This window comes from Columba livia, chromosome W (assembly GCF_036013475.1).
Source record: "Columba livia isolate bColLiv1 breed racing homer chromosome W, bColLiv1.pat.W.v2, whole genome shotgun sequence".
Lineage (NCBI taxonomy): Eukaryota > Metazoa > Chordata > Aves > Columbiformes > Columbidae > Columba > Columba livia.
The window spans coordinates 12,628,561-12,644,165 of NC_088641.1; the positions used below are offsets into that span (position 1 = coordinate 12,628,561).

At 46.8% G+C, this 15,605-nt stretch overlaps 1 protein-coding gene across 1 annotated transcript in view; it reads left to right on the plus strand.

The window, feature by feature from the left end:
- Positions 1-12,519, plus strand: part of LOC135577216 (uncharacterized) — a 28,079-nt gene extending 15,560 nt beyond the window's left edge. The window contains exons 3-4 of the mRNA XM_065045111.1: positions 6,096-6,560; positions 7,519-12,519. Of these exons, the coding sequence (XP_064901183.1) occupies positions 6,096-6,560; positions 7,519-8,432 (1,379 nt within the window). The 3' untranslated portion in view covers positions 8,433-12,519. The remainder of the gene's footprint in view (positions 1-6,095; positions 6,561-7,518) is intronic.
- The last annotated feature ends 3,086 nt before the right edge of the window (positions 12,520-15,605 follow it).

The following is a 15,605-nucleotide window of genomic DNA, read 5'->3' on the forward strand; positions in this document are numbered from 1 at the left end:
AAGAGTATGAGGAATCCTCTCCCTGAGGAGGGAGGAGTGGCAGAGACGAGTGACCATAACCCCATTCCCTGTCATCCTGTGCTGCTCAGAGGAAGGAGGTAGAAAAAACTCGGAGTGAATTTGAGTCCAGGAAGAAGGGAGGTGGGGGGGAAGGTGTTTTTAATATTTATATTTGTTTTTATTTTTTATTACCCTACTCTGACTTTTGGTTGGTAATAAATTAATTTCCTCAAGTTGAATCTGTTTTGCCCATGACAGTAATTGTTGAGAGATCTCCTTGTCCTTATCTTGACCCATATGCCTTTATTTGGATTTTTATCCCCCTGTCCAGCTGAGAAGGGGGAGTGATAGAGCAGTTTGGTGGGCAGCTGGCATCCAGCCAAGGTCAACCCACCACACAAGCACAGTATCAGCTCTGCCCTTAAGTCCATTTCAGAGACATGCTGTCAACATCTTTGCTTTTAACATTGACCCTTACCTTTTAAGCTGACTCTGCGGACTTTCCCTATTGTTGAGCTAGCAATTCAAAACCACCATAGCCACTCTCTTCCCCCCCGCCACTACCACCTTGAAAAGGGGAGAGAACTGAAAGGGAAGGGAAAAACTCATGGACTGAGATAAACACAGTTTAATAAAATAACAAAATGATACTAATATACCACTACTAATAATAATGTATATAAAATGGAAAATAGAATATAAAACAAAACATACTCAATGCAATTCCTCACAAACTCCATCTGCACTGAGCAGCCAGTCCCAGAAGAGATCACCCTGAATCCTGAACTGTCACAGTATCACAGTATGTTTGGGATTGGAAGTGACCTCAAAAGATCATTTAGTCCAATCCCCCTGCTAGAGCAGGAACGCCTAAGTGAGGTCACACAGGAACATGTCCAGGCGGTTTTTCAATGTCTCCAGATAAGGAGACTCCACAACCTCCCTGGGCACCCTTAATGAGAAGAAGTTTCTTCTCAAATTTAAACGGAACCTCTTGTGTTACAGCTTGATCCCATTACCCCTTGTCCTATCATTGTTTACCACCGAGAAGAGCCTGGCTCCATCCTCATGGCACTCACCCTTTATATATTTATAAACATTAATAAGGTCCCCCCTTAGCCTCCTCTTCCCCGAACTAAAGAGACCCAGCTCCCTCAGCCTTTCTTCATAAGGGAGGTGCTCCACTCCCTTAATCATCTTCGTTGCCCTACGCTGGACCCTCTCCAGCAGTTCCCTGTCCTTCTTGAACTGAGGGGCCCAGAACTGGACACAATATTCCAGATGGGGTCTCACCAGGGCGGAGTAGAGGGGAAGGAGGACCTCTCTCGATTTACTAACCACCCCCCTTGTAATACACCCCAGGATGCCATTGGCCTTCCTGGCCACAAGGGCACAGTGCTGGCTCATGGTCATCCTGTTGTCCACCAGGACCCCCAGGTCCCTTTCCCCTACACTGCTCTCTAATATGTAATTTCCCAACCTATACTGGAACCTGGGGTTGTTCCTGCCCAGATGCAGGATTCTACACTTTCCCTTGTTAAATTTCATTAGCTTGTTCCCCGCCCAACACTCCAGCCTGTCCAGGTCCCACTGGATGGCAGCACAGCCTTCTGGCATGTCAGTCACTCCTCCCAGCTTAGTGTCATCAGCAAAACTTGCTGATAGTACACTCTATTCCCTCGTCCAAATTGTTAATGAATATATTGAATAATATTGGCCCCAGTACTGACCCCTGAGGCACTCCACTAGATACTGGCCTCCAACTAGACTCCGCACCATTGACTACCACTCTCTGGCTTCTCTCCTTAAGCCAGTTTGCAACCTACCTCACTACTCTATTGTCTAGACCACACCTCCTCAACTTAGCTGTGAGGATGCTGTGGGAGACTGTGCTTTACTGAAGCCAAGGTAGACCACATCCACCGCTCTGCCATCATCCATCCACCTTGTTATGTCCTCATAAAAGGCTATGAGGTGGGTCAAGCATGACTTACCCTTGGTAAAGCCATGCTGACTGCCCCTAATAACCCTCTTATCCTTGATATGCCTTGAGATGGCACCAAGGATAAGCTGTTCCATTACTTTCCCAGGGACAGAGGTGAAGCTGACTGGTCGATAATTACCCGGGTCCTCCTTCTTGCCCTTTTTGAAGACTGGAGTGACATTTGCTTTCCTCCAATCCTCGGGCACCTCCCCCGTTTCCCAAGACTTGGCAAAGATGATGGAGAGTGGTCCAGCAATGACTTCAGCCAGCTCCCTCAGCACCCGCGGATGCATCCCATCTGAACCCATGGATTTATGGATGTCCAGACTATTTAATTGCTCCCTAGCCCAGTCCTCATTGACTAAAGCAAACTCCTCCATTGACCTGGCTTCATCCGGGGTCTCAGGGGTACAGGGCTCCCCAGGACAGCCTCCGGCAGAGTAGACAGAGACAAAGAAGGCATTCAGTAATTCTGCCTTCTCTGTATCTTCTGCCACCAGGGCACCCACCCCGTTCATCAGTGGGCCTACATTGCCTCTGGTATTAGTTTTATCTGCTATGTATTTGAAAAAGTTCTTTTTGCTGTCCTTCACCCCTCTCGGCAGCTGTAATGCTAAGGAGGCCTTGGCTATCCTAGCTGCCTTCCTACATCCTCTAACAGCAGCCTTATATTCTTCCCAAGTGGCCAGCCCCTGCTTCCATGACCTGTAAACTCTCCTCTTCTGCTTGAGCATACCTAACAGATCCCTATTCAACCACGCAGGTCTCCTGGCTCCCTTCCTTGACTTCCTACGTGTGGGGATGCTCTGATCCTGAGCGTGGAAGAAGCAATCTCTGAATGCAATCCAGCTATCTTGGGCCCCTTTTCCTTCAAGCAGCCTTGCTCATGGGATTTCCCCCAGCAATTGCTTGAAAAGGCCAAGGTTAGCCCTGCTAAAGTCCAGGGTTGCAATTCTACTTGCTATTCTGTTCCTGCCACACAAGATGCTGAACTCCACCATCTTGTGGTCACTGCAACCCAGGCAGCCCTCAACCTTTACTGCTTCGACCAGACCCTCCTTGTTAGTGAGGATGAGATCCAGCAGTGCACCTCTCCTAGTCGGCTCCTCCACCATCTGCATGAGGAAGTTATCATCAATGCACTGGAGGAACCTCCTGGACTGTGGCTGGCTGGCTGAATGGTCCTTCCAGCAAACATCAGGGAAGTTAAAATCCCCCACAACAACCAGGGCCTGTGACTGTGAGGCCACTCTCAACTGCCCATAGAAGGCCTCATCAACTTCCTCAGCCTGATCTGGTGGCCTGTAACAGATGCCCACAACAGTGTCACTCCTGTCAGCCTGCCCCTTGATCCTGACCCATACACTCTCAACTCGCTTATCATCCACTCCTGGGCAGAATTTAGTAGATTGTAGTTGCTCTCTCACATAGAGAGCAACTCCACCACCATGCCTGGCTGACCTGTCTTTCCTGAAAAGGGCATAGCCATCCATGACCACATTCCAGTCATGTGAACTGTTCCACCATGTTTCTGTAATTGCCACCAGATCATAATCTCCCGACCGAACATAGGATTCTAACTCCTCCTGCTTATTCCCCATGCTGCGCGCATTGGTGTACAGGCATTTCAGGGAGCGAGCAGAGCACACCAATTTCTCCCTAGGGGCATAGGAGGCCACCCGGTCCTCATCAGTTTTGGAATGGTGCCCCACTGGGACAAGCCCAGCTACAACGCCATCCCCCTTCGAGCCTAGTTTAAAGCTCTCCAAATGAGCCCAGCTAATTCCTGCCCCAGCATCCTTTTGCCCCTGCAAGATAAACCTTTCCCGCGTGACACTGTCCGGACTGGTGTCTTATAAAACCAACCATTATCAAAAAATCCAAAGCCCTGCCTGTAGCACCAGTCTTGGAGCCAACCATTTAGAGACTGAATTTTCCTATTCCATCCCACATCGTCACATGAAGATGGAAGAGTGAAGAGAAGATCACTTGAGCCCCTGAGTCTTTCACCATCCTTCCCAAGACCTTGAAATCGTTCTTCATTCCCCTCAGACTACGGGAAGCAGCTTCCGCCCCATCTGTCTGGAAGACCAGCAGCGGGTAGTAGTCTGTCGGATGCACCAGTTTGGGGAGCTCTCTAGCAATATCCTTGATCCGGGCTCCAGGTAGACTACAAACTTCCCTAAGATGAGGGTCAGCTCTGCATATTGGGCCCTCTGTTCCTTTCAAAAGGGAATTTCCTATTACAATCACCCTTCTTTCTTTCTTATCAGAGGCAATCTTAAGTTGTGAAGTCAACTGCCTCTTCCTATGTGATCTTGTAGGCAGGCTTGGCACCACCTCCTCACCTACCTCTTCTTCAAGATCCAGGGCCTCAAACCTATTACGGAACGGAGGGGCACCTGGGGAGACAAAGCAGGCAGGGAGGGGGGCTGCTCATGACACCAAACCGGAATACACTTCCAACCCTCGTTGTCTTTTAGGTCCCCTACCTCTGCCCGACAGCAACAAGGGTGGGGCCTTCTCAGGTCTTCCGCCTCTGTCCAAGAGGGCAGGAGGTCCATCTCCTTTTGGGTGGTACCTCCCTGGGACCTTTCCGACTGGCACGTCAGGGTGTTACTCCACCAGTCGATCTCCCTTTCGCACTCCCTGATGGTCCTCAGCGTCTCAGTCTCCTCCTTAAGTTTCACAACCATGTCGAGCAGGTCTTGCACCTGCTTGTGGGTTATTTAGGCTTATAGGATATTAGCAAAAATATATATCTGTAGTCAGTATGCTAGTTTTAGTTACTGGGCTTGCTGTGTCAGCATTACTGGGGGCTGTGGAAAGTTACAACATGTGGATGTAAGAACAAAGAACAGGAACTGGTGGTCGAGTAAAAGGATCTTGTTACAGTGAGGAATGCAGAGCCTTCCCAGCACGTAGGGCACGTAGCCACAAGGAACTAAGATAAGATATGCATGCTTTCTTACTAACCTATCATGAGTTCAGCTTTTGTAATATGTATGAACTAATTAGTTGGTATACCAATCAGTATAATCCACGATAGTAGTTGTAATGTATGTAACAGTATAAAAGGACTGTGTAAAGAACAATAAAGCGGACACTTTGCTTGCATCAAGTTGCGTCCCCGTCTCTCCATCGTGGCAAATGGTGACCCCCGACGTGATCTTTGGTGAAGACTCCGCTGGAGGCCGATAATCACCTATCTGGTGGCGTGCTGCGAGTCCCGCAGAACTGAGGACGCTGCTAAAAGAAGCAGGAAAAGCCGGCTACTGAAGTAGTCACCCCCGTCTGGAACGAGAGGTGAGCTGCGGGAAACTTAACATGGGGAATCAGGCGAGTTCCCCTGAAAGAGACGTTTATGAACTAATGAAAGCTTTACTTAAGAAGCATGGGGGAAAAACCCTTTCGGGTCAGGACCTCAAGCTGATCCTTAAATGGGTCCAGGTTAAGATCCCTACAGTTACTGCTTCTTCGATTTTTACCCGGGAACTTTGGGACGATGTGGGGGTGAAATTATGGGATGCAGCTACCTCTGGAGATGAGGAAGCGCAACATATGCTCCCACGCTGGAGAAAAATTTTTGAGACTGTGAAAGCGCAAGAGCAGAGCCAACGAGGTTCAGAAGGGGAGACAAAGCCCTCTGCACCATCATTACCGTCACCACCCCCCTTGGCCTGTGCAGCGGGGTATCCCCCGGAGGATGATCCCTTTGATCCCGGACCTGTTGATCCCGAAAAAGAACCCGATCTTTTCCCTCCTGATCCTCATAATGCCTGGGGAGAGATCAAACGCCAAGCATTAAAGGAGGGGGAGCTAGAGATAGCAAGAACTATAGTAGCGCCTGTTATATATCAAGGAAGGGGGGGGGCGGCTCGATGGGAAGCATTGTCCTTTTCAGTGATTAAGGAGTTGCGTCGTACGGCTACTGAGCACGGGTTGTCTTCTCCTTATTTTGCAAGCCTTTTATCTTCTGTATTCGATACATATGTCATGACCCCACATGATTTAAAATCTCTCGCGCGATTGTTATTAACCCCAACACAATATACAATGTGGGAGTCTCAATGGAGAACGGGATTGCAGACAATTTTGTTGGGGTATGCAGGACATGCGAATGCTGCCCTAGCTGCCTTAACCTTAGAACATCTCACTGGGACTGGGCAACACGCAGACCCGGCTGGACAGGCAAGGGATATCCCCCGAGAAGCCTTAGAAGCAGTCCGGGAGGAAGCGAAAAAGGCCTTATTGAAAGTTCCTGATTCTCAAAAGCCTCAGAAAGCGTTTACTAATATCACCCAAGAGCCCCGAGAGCCGTATATGCAATTTATAGACCGATTGAAACAAGCCTTAGATCGGCAAATAGATAATACCGAGGCTCGAGATATCCTATTACTTAAATTAGCAGTGGAAAATGCCAACGCTGATTGCAAAAAACTTTTAAAATCGCTTCCAAACCAAAATCCCACTTTGATTGAGATGATTGAGGCGTGTAACAGAATTGGCACCATGGATCATAAATATGAAGCGATGGCTGCTGCCTTTGCGGCCATGCGCGGATCCGTGGGAAACAGTAAGCAACAGAACTGTTTCGGTTGTGGGAAGCCAGGACACCTTAAAAGAGATTGTCGCAGCGCCGGGGGGAGGAGACCCCCAGCACCTAGTGTTTGTCCCAGATGCCAGAAGGGACGGCATTTTGCAAACCAATGTAAATCTAAATATGATGTGAATGGGCATCCCATACCGGGAAACCGGCAGTTAAACGCGAACCCGCGGCGCGTGCAGACACAAGTTCCGCGGCCAGCCTCAACGCCCCTGCAAGCGCGGGGGGAGGAGCGGGGGACCGGAGGGTTTCCAGTCTCTCTCCCGCAACAGCAGGGAGCGCCGGCCTGGACCTGGCAACCGCCCACACAGTAACGCTACTTGATTCCTCTGTTCACTTACTGCCTACCAAAGTTGCAGGCCCTTTGCCCCCTCAAACGCAGGCTTTATTATTGGGAAGATCATCCACCACCCTGTCAGGACTTTTTGTATTGCCTGGAGTAATTGATCCTGACAGTAATTCCGAAATCAAAATTATGGCTTGGACCCCATTTCCTCCTTGCACAGTACCAGAGGGAAGTCGTATCGCTCAATTGATACTGATCCCTAAGGAGGACTATGTCTCAATCCCTGACCAAATGCTCCCGCAGAGACAGGGAAGCTTTGGGTCTACGGGAGAACCACTAATTTTATGGGCTCAAGCCATCTCACAAAAACGTCCTATATGTCAATGCACCCTCATTTGCAGAGGTCAGCAAGTCGTGTTGAGTGGAATCATTGATACAGGTGCAGATGTTACCGTTATTTCTCAAGCGAAGTGGCCTTCTAGGTGGCCTTTAGCTGATATCTCTCAGACGTTAGCAGGAATTGGGGGGTGTGGAGCTAGCCGCCAAAGCGCAGAAATGATACAAGTTCAAAATTCAGAAGGACAAGTTGCCTCAGTCAAACCGTTTATCTTACCTGTACCTATGGTCTTGTGGGGGCGTGATGTGTTGTCTCAGTGGGGGGTGTCTATCCAGACACATTTTTAGGCGGGGCCATTGAGGGGCGTGAAACCCCAAAGTTAACCTGGAAGACAGATACTCCTATTTGGATTGATCAATGGCCCCTGCCACTGGAAAAACTTCACGCCCTCCAAGAAATAGTTAACGAACAACTATCTATGGGACATATTGTACCCTCAACGAGTCCTTGGAACTCGCCTATTTTTGTTATTAAAAAACTGACTGGCAAGTGGCGCTTGCTCCATGACCTCAGAAAAATTAATGACGCTATGGAAGACATGGGGGCCCTGCAGCCTGGGCTTCCATCCCCTACCATGATCCCTCGAGATTGGCATTTAACTATCATAGACCTCAAAGATTGTTTTTTCAACATTCCATTGCATCCAGATGATGCCCCTAAATTTGCCTTTTCTGTACCAAGCGTCAACATGCAAGCTCCTTTGCAAAGATATCAGTGGGTTGTGCTACCGCAGGGAATGAAAAATAGCCCTACAATATGCCAATGGTATGTAGCAAACATACTTAGTCCTGTTAGAACTGCAGTACCTGCTGCATTGTTATATCATTATATGGATGACATTCTAGTGGCAGCACAGCACCATGAAGTCATGGAGGAAGCTGTAGCCCTTGTCGTGGCTGCTGTAAAATCAGCAGACCTCTGTATTGCACCGGAAAAAATTCAAAGAATGCCACCTTGGAAATACTTAGGATGGCGTATAAGGGCTCAGACTATTGCTCCGCAACCTTTACAAATACAGGCGAATGTAAAGAACTTACATGACGTACAAAAACTGCTGGGTACAATTAATTGGGTCAGACCATTGTTAGGAATCACTAGTGCGGACCTTCGTTCCCTATTCGAAATGCTTAAAGGAAGCTCGGACTTAAACGCTCCGTGAACTCTTAGTCCTGAAGCCATAGCTTCCTTGCATAAAGCTGCAGCAGCAATTGCCTCCAGACAAGCGCATCGATGGGAACCAGAATTGCCTTTTCAATTAATCATCCTTAATCCTGCTAGACAGCCTTATGCACTTATTTTTCAATGGGACTGCCAGAAAATGGACCCTTTACTGATCATTGAATGGATTTTTCTGCCTAACCAAGCCACAAAGACGATTTCTACCCAACATGAGATGTTTGCATCTTTAATCATCAGGGCCAGACAGCGATTACTTACCCTGGCGGGCACGGACTTCGCCCTTATATGTATGCCAGTAACAAGTGTTTACCTGCAATGGCTACAACAACAATCAGATGCACTAGGTATAGCCCTGACTGGCTATGCAGGCCAACTCACTTCTCATCCACCTTCTCACAAGCTGTTAAGCATTGATTTTCACCTTCTACCTGTTCCAAAGCGGAGTGACCAGCCTTTACAAGCCCTCACTGTATTCACGGATGGGTCTGGCAAATCTCACAAATCTGTTATCCTTTGGTGGGATGACCATCGGGAACAGTGGAGCTCAGATGTAGAGACTGTACAGGGTTCTCCTCAAATAGTAGAATTGTCTGCAGTTGTTCGAGTGTTTCGAAAATGGTCTATTCCTCTCAATATAATCACTGATTCTGCTTATGTTGCAGGAATTGTTAGCCGAGCAGAAGCTTCTGTGCTACGGGATATTTCTCATGCGGCACTGTTCAATTTGTTACAAGAACTCATTTTCCTGTTAGATTCCCGTCTTCACCCTTATTTTATTATGCATGTTCGATCTCACACTTCTCTACCTGGTTTTATTGCAGAAGGGAACCGACAAGCGGATTTGCTTACGCTACCGGTGCAGGTGTTACCAGATCGATTAGCGCAAGCTAGACTCAGCCACTCCTTTTTTCATCAAAATGCTGCAGGCCTTAAGCGTCAATTTGACCTCACTATACAACAAGCTCATAATATCATTGCGGTGTGTCCTGATTGTCAAAGACATTCTTTCCCTTCTATAGCAGAAGGAGTTAACCCCAGAGGGCTACAAAGCCTTCAACTCTGGCAAACAGATGTCACTCATTTTGCTGAATTTGGTCGTTTAAAGTTTGTTCATTGCTCTATTGATACATTTTCCGGAATGTTATTTGCCTCCTGTCATGTAGGAGAAAAAGCACGCGATGTGCAAAAACATCTGATGCGCGCCTTTGCTACTTTAGGGGTACCCTCTCAAATTAAAACTGACAATGGCCCTGCGTATGTATCCAAAACCTTGACGACCTTTTTTGCCTCTTAGGGTATATCACACGTCACAGGTATCCCTCACTCTCCTACGGGACAAGCTTTGATAGAACGATCTCACCAAACCTTAAAACGCCTGTTATTAAAACAAAAAGGGGGAATAGGGGCTGCTACACCAGAGGAGCGAATACAGAAAGCCTTGTATGTTTTTAATTTTTTGAATTGTTCCCTGTTAGACAGCAATCCTCCAGTAGTTCGTCATTTTAGCACAAACACCCTTTTTGAACCCAAGATTAAGCCGCCAGTATTGATCCGGGACCCCGAAACAGGTAAAGTGATGGGACCCTATCCCCTTGTTACATGGGGTAGAGGCTATGCTTGTGTTTCCACAGAGAGAGGTCCTTGCTGGATCCCGGCAAAGAACGTGAGACCCTTCCGAGAAACATTGCAACGGCAGTCTTCTGATAACGCTCCAGAACCTGCGTTCGATGAGGAGAACGTTGCTCCCGAATGAATTCCGTCTCAGAAACAGATAAGCGAGAGCTTCAGTGTCCAGACTGCAAAGTGTGCAATTTCTGGATCCTTAGAATTTGTGCTGACTGCGAAAGACCACAGTGGGTAAATAGGTGCCGCGTAAGACGGTGGTGTGACTATTGTTTGCAGGATCATCAGGGGCTCTTACAGAGACTGTTAGTGGAAACTGGAATTGAGGGCGATAGAACTCGCTCCTATCAAGAAAAGTTGGAAAAGTGGCATAGATATATTTTTGAGCAATCAAATATTGTTCTTTGGAAAGCCGTTGAATGTGATAAATCTGTTCCAGTACCACAGATCTGGGAAGTAAACCCCGATAAGTGGGAGGAAACAAAAAGGAGGTGTCTGAAGAAGAGAAACAGAAGGAAAACTAAAAGCCTGCAGACATGGGCCAAGTGTTAATCCTTTTGTTAAGTACTATAAGCTTAGGCCTTAACTTTGATTTGCATCATGTTGACCCTCGTACTAATGTATGGCTCACGTGGGCAAATCGTACCGGGACCACAGACTTTTGTCTGTCCCTGGCGCAAGTAAGCGATCCGTTTAGAACATGTTTAATTGGGTATCCATATGTACACCTAGACGATTTTCGAGGTTACGTGAACACCTCTGATTTGTCGAATGTACTCAATTCCACATATTGGCAATGGAGGAGAAATAACAGTGACGGATGGTGTACAAAAAGTAGCGACTGGCCAGTAGAGCAGGGAGCCATGCTCCAGCAGGGCTTAATTCAAAGGCTCAATTTCTCTAATCACTTACCGTTTCAGGAACTGACACTTTGGGGCTCCTTCCCTCCACAGGGGGAATGGGAGAACATCTCAAGTCGCGCAAATTGCTCTGATACGAGACCGGAGATTCTTCCTGTTAACGGGACTGGAGTGGTCTATTTTGGTGATAGCTGGACTTGGTATTTGATTCGAGATGGTCACAAAGAGACATTAGATTCATTGATTCATTATCAAAACGTGTCAGGTAACTCTGGTCATTGGAACATTTCGATAAATGCAGGGGCTAGAGATGTGGCCAATATCACTGGACAGGTAAGGTTGCCAAAAGGCTATTTCTTAATTTGTGGAGATAGAGCATGGCCCGGAATTCCTTTTAAACCTGTGGGAGGACCTTGTTATATTGGGAGACTTACGCTGTTCGCACCTCATATGAGGGACGTGCTTAATCGTTCCCTGAGCAATAGTACCAGATCAAAAAGGTCGTTGCGACAATTACAACCAGATTGCGATGATCACGTCAATTTAGGGTCCTTAGGATCTACTATAGCTCTGTCCCTATTTTTGCCTGGTGGGATGGCCGCAAGCAATTGGAATAAAATAAAACAATTGGCATGCTGGGCTGTCAAAGAATTTAACACGACCTCTGACATTTTGTCAGGATTAGCTCAAGATGTAGATAGCTTACGACATGCAGTCTTACAGAATCGTGCTGCCATAGATTTCCTTTTACTAGCCCACGGACATGGATGTCAAGAATTTGAAGGAATGTGTTGCATGAATCTATCTGATCACTCTGTGAGCATTCATAAACAGATTGCAGAACTACGAGAAAGGATTCACAATGTGCAGGAAGGAATGGATGGACTCGATGGGTGGCTAGCTTCTTGGGGAATTACAGGGTGGATAAAAGATTTACTTAAACAGGGAATTTTGGTTCTCTCAGTAATTTGTGTGTTATTACTAACGATTCCATGTATCTTGCAGTGCTTACGAAGGTCGATAACTGCTTCAGTAAATAAGATTTTTCTTGTGCAAGCACAAGACCTCCTGAAAACTCCCAGTACAGAAATGTTGGTGAAGCAAGACGTCCTCGAACTAGTTGGACGCCGACCTTGGGAAGAAGCAAATGTTTGAAAACAAAAAGGGGGAGATGTGGGTTATTTAGGCTTATAGGATATTAGCAAAAATATATATCTGTAGTCAATATGCTAGTTTTAGTTACTGGGCTTGCTGTGTCAGCATTACTGGGGGCTGTGGAAAGTTACAACATGTGGATGTAAGAACAAAGAACAGGAACTGGTGGTCGAGTAAAAGGATCTTGTTACAGTGATCTTGTTACAGTGAGGAATGCAGAGCCTTCCCAGCACGTAGGGCACGTAGCCACAAGGAACTAAGATAAGATATGCATGCTTTCTTACTAACCTATCATGAGTTCAGCTTTTGTAATATGTATGAACTAATTAGTTGGTATACCAATCAGTATAATCCACGATAGTAGTTGTAATGTATGTAACAGTATAAAAGGACTGTGTAAAGAACAATAAAGCGGACACTTTGCTTGCATCAAGTTGCGTCCCCATCTCTCCATCGTGGCACCTGCTCACACCTCACACAGGTGGAGTGCTGGCCTCCCTCCCCCGGCAGCAGCAGGCTCTGGCACTCCCTGCAGCCGGAGACCTGAACAGCCACTGTTCGGGACAGAACCTCCTCAGTCTGCATAGCCACAGTCTGAGACAAGCTCTCCTCCTGGAGGCGACCATGGTCGTCAGCACTCTGGGATGCTCGCAATAAGTTAGAGGGGCTGACAAGTGACAAGTGCTCTCTGCACCCTGCTGCACAAGCTACCACACCTGCTACTGCAGCACAGTGTGGGTGGGACTCACCCGCTACACAAGCTGGTTGCTTCTCCCTTGCACGTGGTGACTAGTCACTGCCCTCCCAAAGGATTTTTCAAGGCAAGGGGAGGGGGTGTGGTCACTGTCACCATGGGAATGCCCCCTGCCACATCAGCCGCTCTCTCGCAATGGCTGCCGGGGCTGCGGGGATCGGGATTCGCCGGGAATCAAGCTGTCCCTGTACATTTCCCTCTGAGCTTCCTAATCTCGGCTGAACCTCGTGGTCGGCTGAACCCCGCCGGCTCCGGCTCTCGCTGGGCTGGCTCCGATCAGCTGACTGTCAATGCCAGGTGAAGAGGGGAAAAAGGCAGAAAGGGCCAGATGCCAATGCAAAATGGCAGGATGGCAAAAGGCCTAAAAGGGCTCCCCAATGGAATTCCACCGAAAAGGAGCTGTCACGGCGGCACCCCGAAGTTAGTTTAGACGGACAACAGAGTCCAAACCAAACTTTTATTCGGTAAAGAAGGTGCAGCAGATTAACCGGTGGAAGATGGGGTTTTAGCTCTCCAATAGTGACATAAATACAGGTTAGAGTATCAGTCAAGGTAATTATTGAGGTGCAGCAAATAATAACAATGGAGATCCACAGTGTGCATACACGTAGCTCACCAAAAACAATGCCAGAGCCGTCCCTGACTCCGGGAAAAGTATACACTTGCCTGAATCTGGCAAAGAATTATTAAGAAAATACACATGCTTATATCTAAGCACGAAATAAGCACCTGCCGAAGTGGTGAGGAATTATTGAAGAAAATACACATGGTTATATTTAAGCATGGAATAAGCACCCATGATCCTGCGAGGAATTATTAAGATGTTTTATCACTCACCCATGTGGCTCGGTGGGGGAATCCTGGTCCTGGGAGATTACCTTAGGCAGGATGGCTGCCTAAGCAGGAGGGCTCTCGGCCTCAGCCTTTGGCCAGCTCTCCAAGAGGTCCGCACAACCGGCAGCGAAACCTCAGCAGGGGTTCCGTTTATGTAGCCTTGTCAGATATGACTGTGGGCACTCCAGAAGCTTCTCTGCACCCCCACTCTGGCTGTGGGGTGCCCTGAAGCTTCTAAGCACCCACACTCTGGCTGTGGGCGCCCAGCAGCTCCTTGGCGCCTCTACACCCCCACTCCTCCTCTCTCTTAATGACCCTGATCAACGGGTTCTGGGGTCAAAAGGAGCTGTTAACCCCACTGGGGAGGTTGGGGGGGGGGGAGAAGGAGATGTGTCTGCACCTTCCGTATCGAAGGAAGGGAAGGGGAGAGAGGGGGGTTGTGCATCTGCCACAGGAGCAGAACCAGAACAGGTCTCTATCTCCATCTCTCTCTAGCCAGAAAATCCTGACTCCTCTTAAAATGAATCATGACACCAATGGCATGGAATATCCTTAACTATTAGTCTGGATGTCATTCAAGGTCTGCCCCATCTATGTCCCCTTTCCTAGCTGTCTCATGCCTGTGGGCAGAGAGCTCAGAAAGACCTTGGCTCCCAGACAACAACTTGAAGAAAAAAAAACACTGTCCCGGGGTGTTATCTTCTTGTTCTCAAGCTAAATCCAAACAATGACCATGCTAGCCATGAAAAAGAAGAGTTTCTAGATGCATGAAGAAAATTAACTCACTTTCAGTCAAACCAGCACACCTGTATTTCCAGTATGACCTTTTGCAAACATCAGTAGAGCTGCAATGGTTCAGAGCCAATTTTTCCCTTTAGTTTACTGCTAATTGGATTTGTTACTTTTTGAAGGAATATCCCCTTTATAAGAGCTGTGTTAATGACATCCAACACAGATATCCCTATATTTCTTTCCTTGCTTATTGGGGGTAAGGACGTGAGATCTGCAGTTTAATAACATGGCCCATAACATAGTCCGTATCTTCTGCATTGTTTCATGTTAAGCTTGAATTACTAGTCATTATGCCCTGAGTTTGGGACTATTAGCAAACTACTGTGTCCTTAGAAAATGGTTTAGTTCTTCAAAGTCATATAAATGGTGTGAGGGGGTTTTGTTGTTGTTTTGGTCATGTTATTACCTTCATAAACATTATCTTCATACCAATAGATCAAATGTTCCAACACAATATTGTTCCAGGAAAAATATCTTGATACATTACAAAGCTTGGCTTTGCAATACCTATTTCCAGAGCTCATGGAGACTGTTTCTTTCCTAGTTAAGTGCTGCATAGGAGAAACAAGCAGGAATGCAACAATAATTGTGCGGTCAACAAAAAAGGTCAGCTTGAAATAATGCATTGAAAAAAGTGAAAATTAAGGCCAAACAAACAAAAATAAGTGATAACAAGATAAAAGATTTTGAAAGGTGGATGATCACATACAAAAATAAACTGTACCTCATTGGTTAATATTTTAAGAAAATTATGGCAGATTTTGGTCCCTAGGTCTCTGGATATCTGACAGCATATGATCTAAAGAGAGATGGATTAGGAAATTCTCACCCCACTGCCACACTTTCTGACATGAGTTTCTTTGCTGACTAATCTATTAATCTGTTCCTTGTAGGCAATCTGGTTATCTCAATATTCTTTCTGTGGTGGTCTCTTAAGTACACCTGGAACTCTTTTCTACATAAATTCAATATAAATTCTATAAAACACTTAATTCTATAAAACACTTGCCTCTATAGCTAAAAAAGTTCCAAGCTTTCTCAGATTTCCACTGTAATTAAAAAAAAAAAGCTTACCTAGTGACTTCTGTCTTTCCATTTAAGATGAAGTCATTGTTAAGTCATCTAAGCTCTGTCA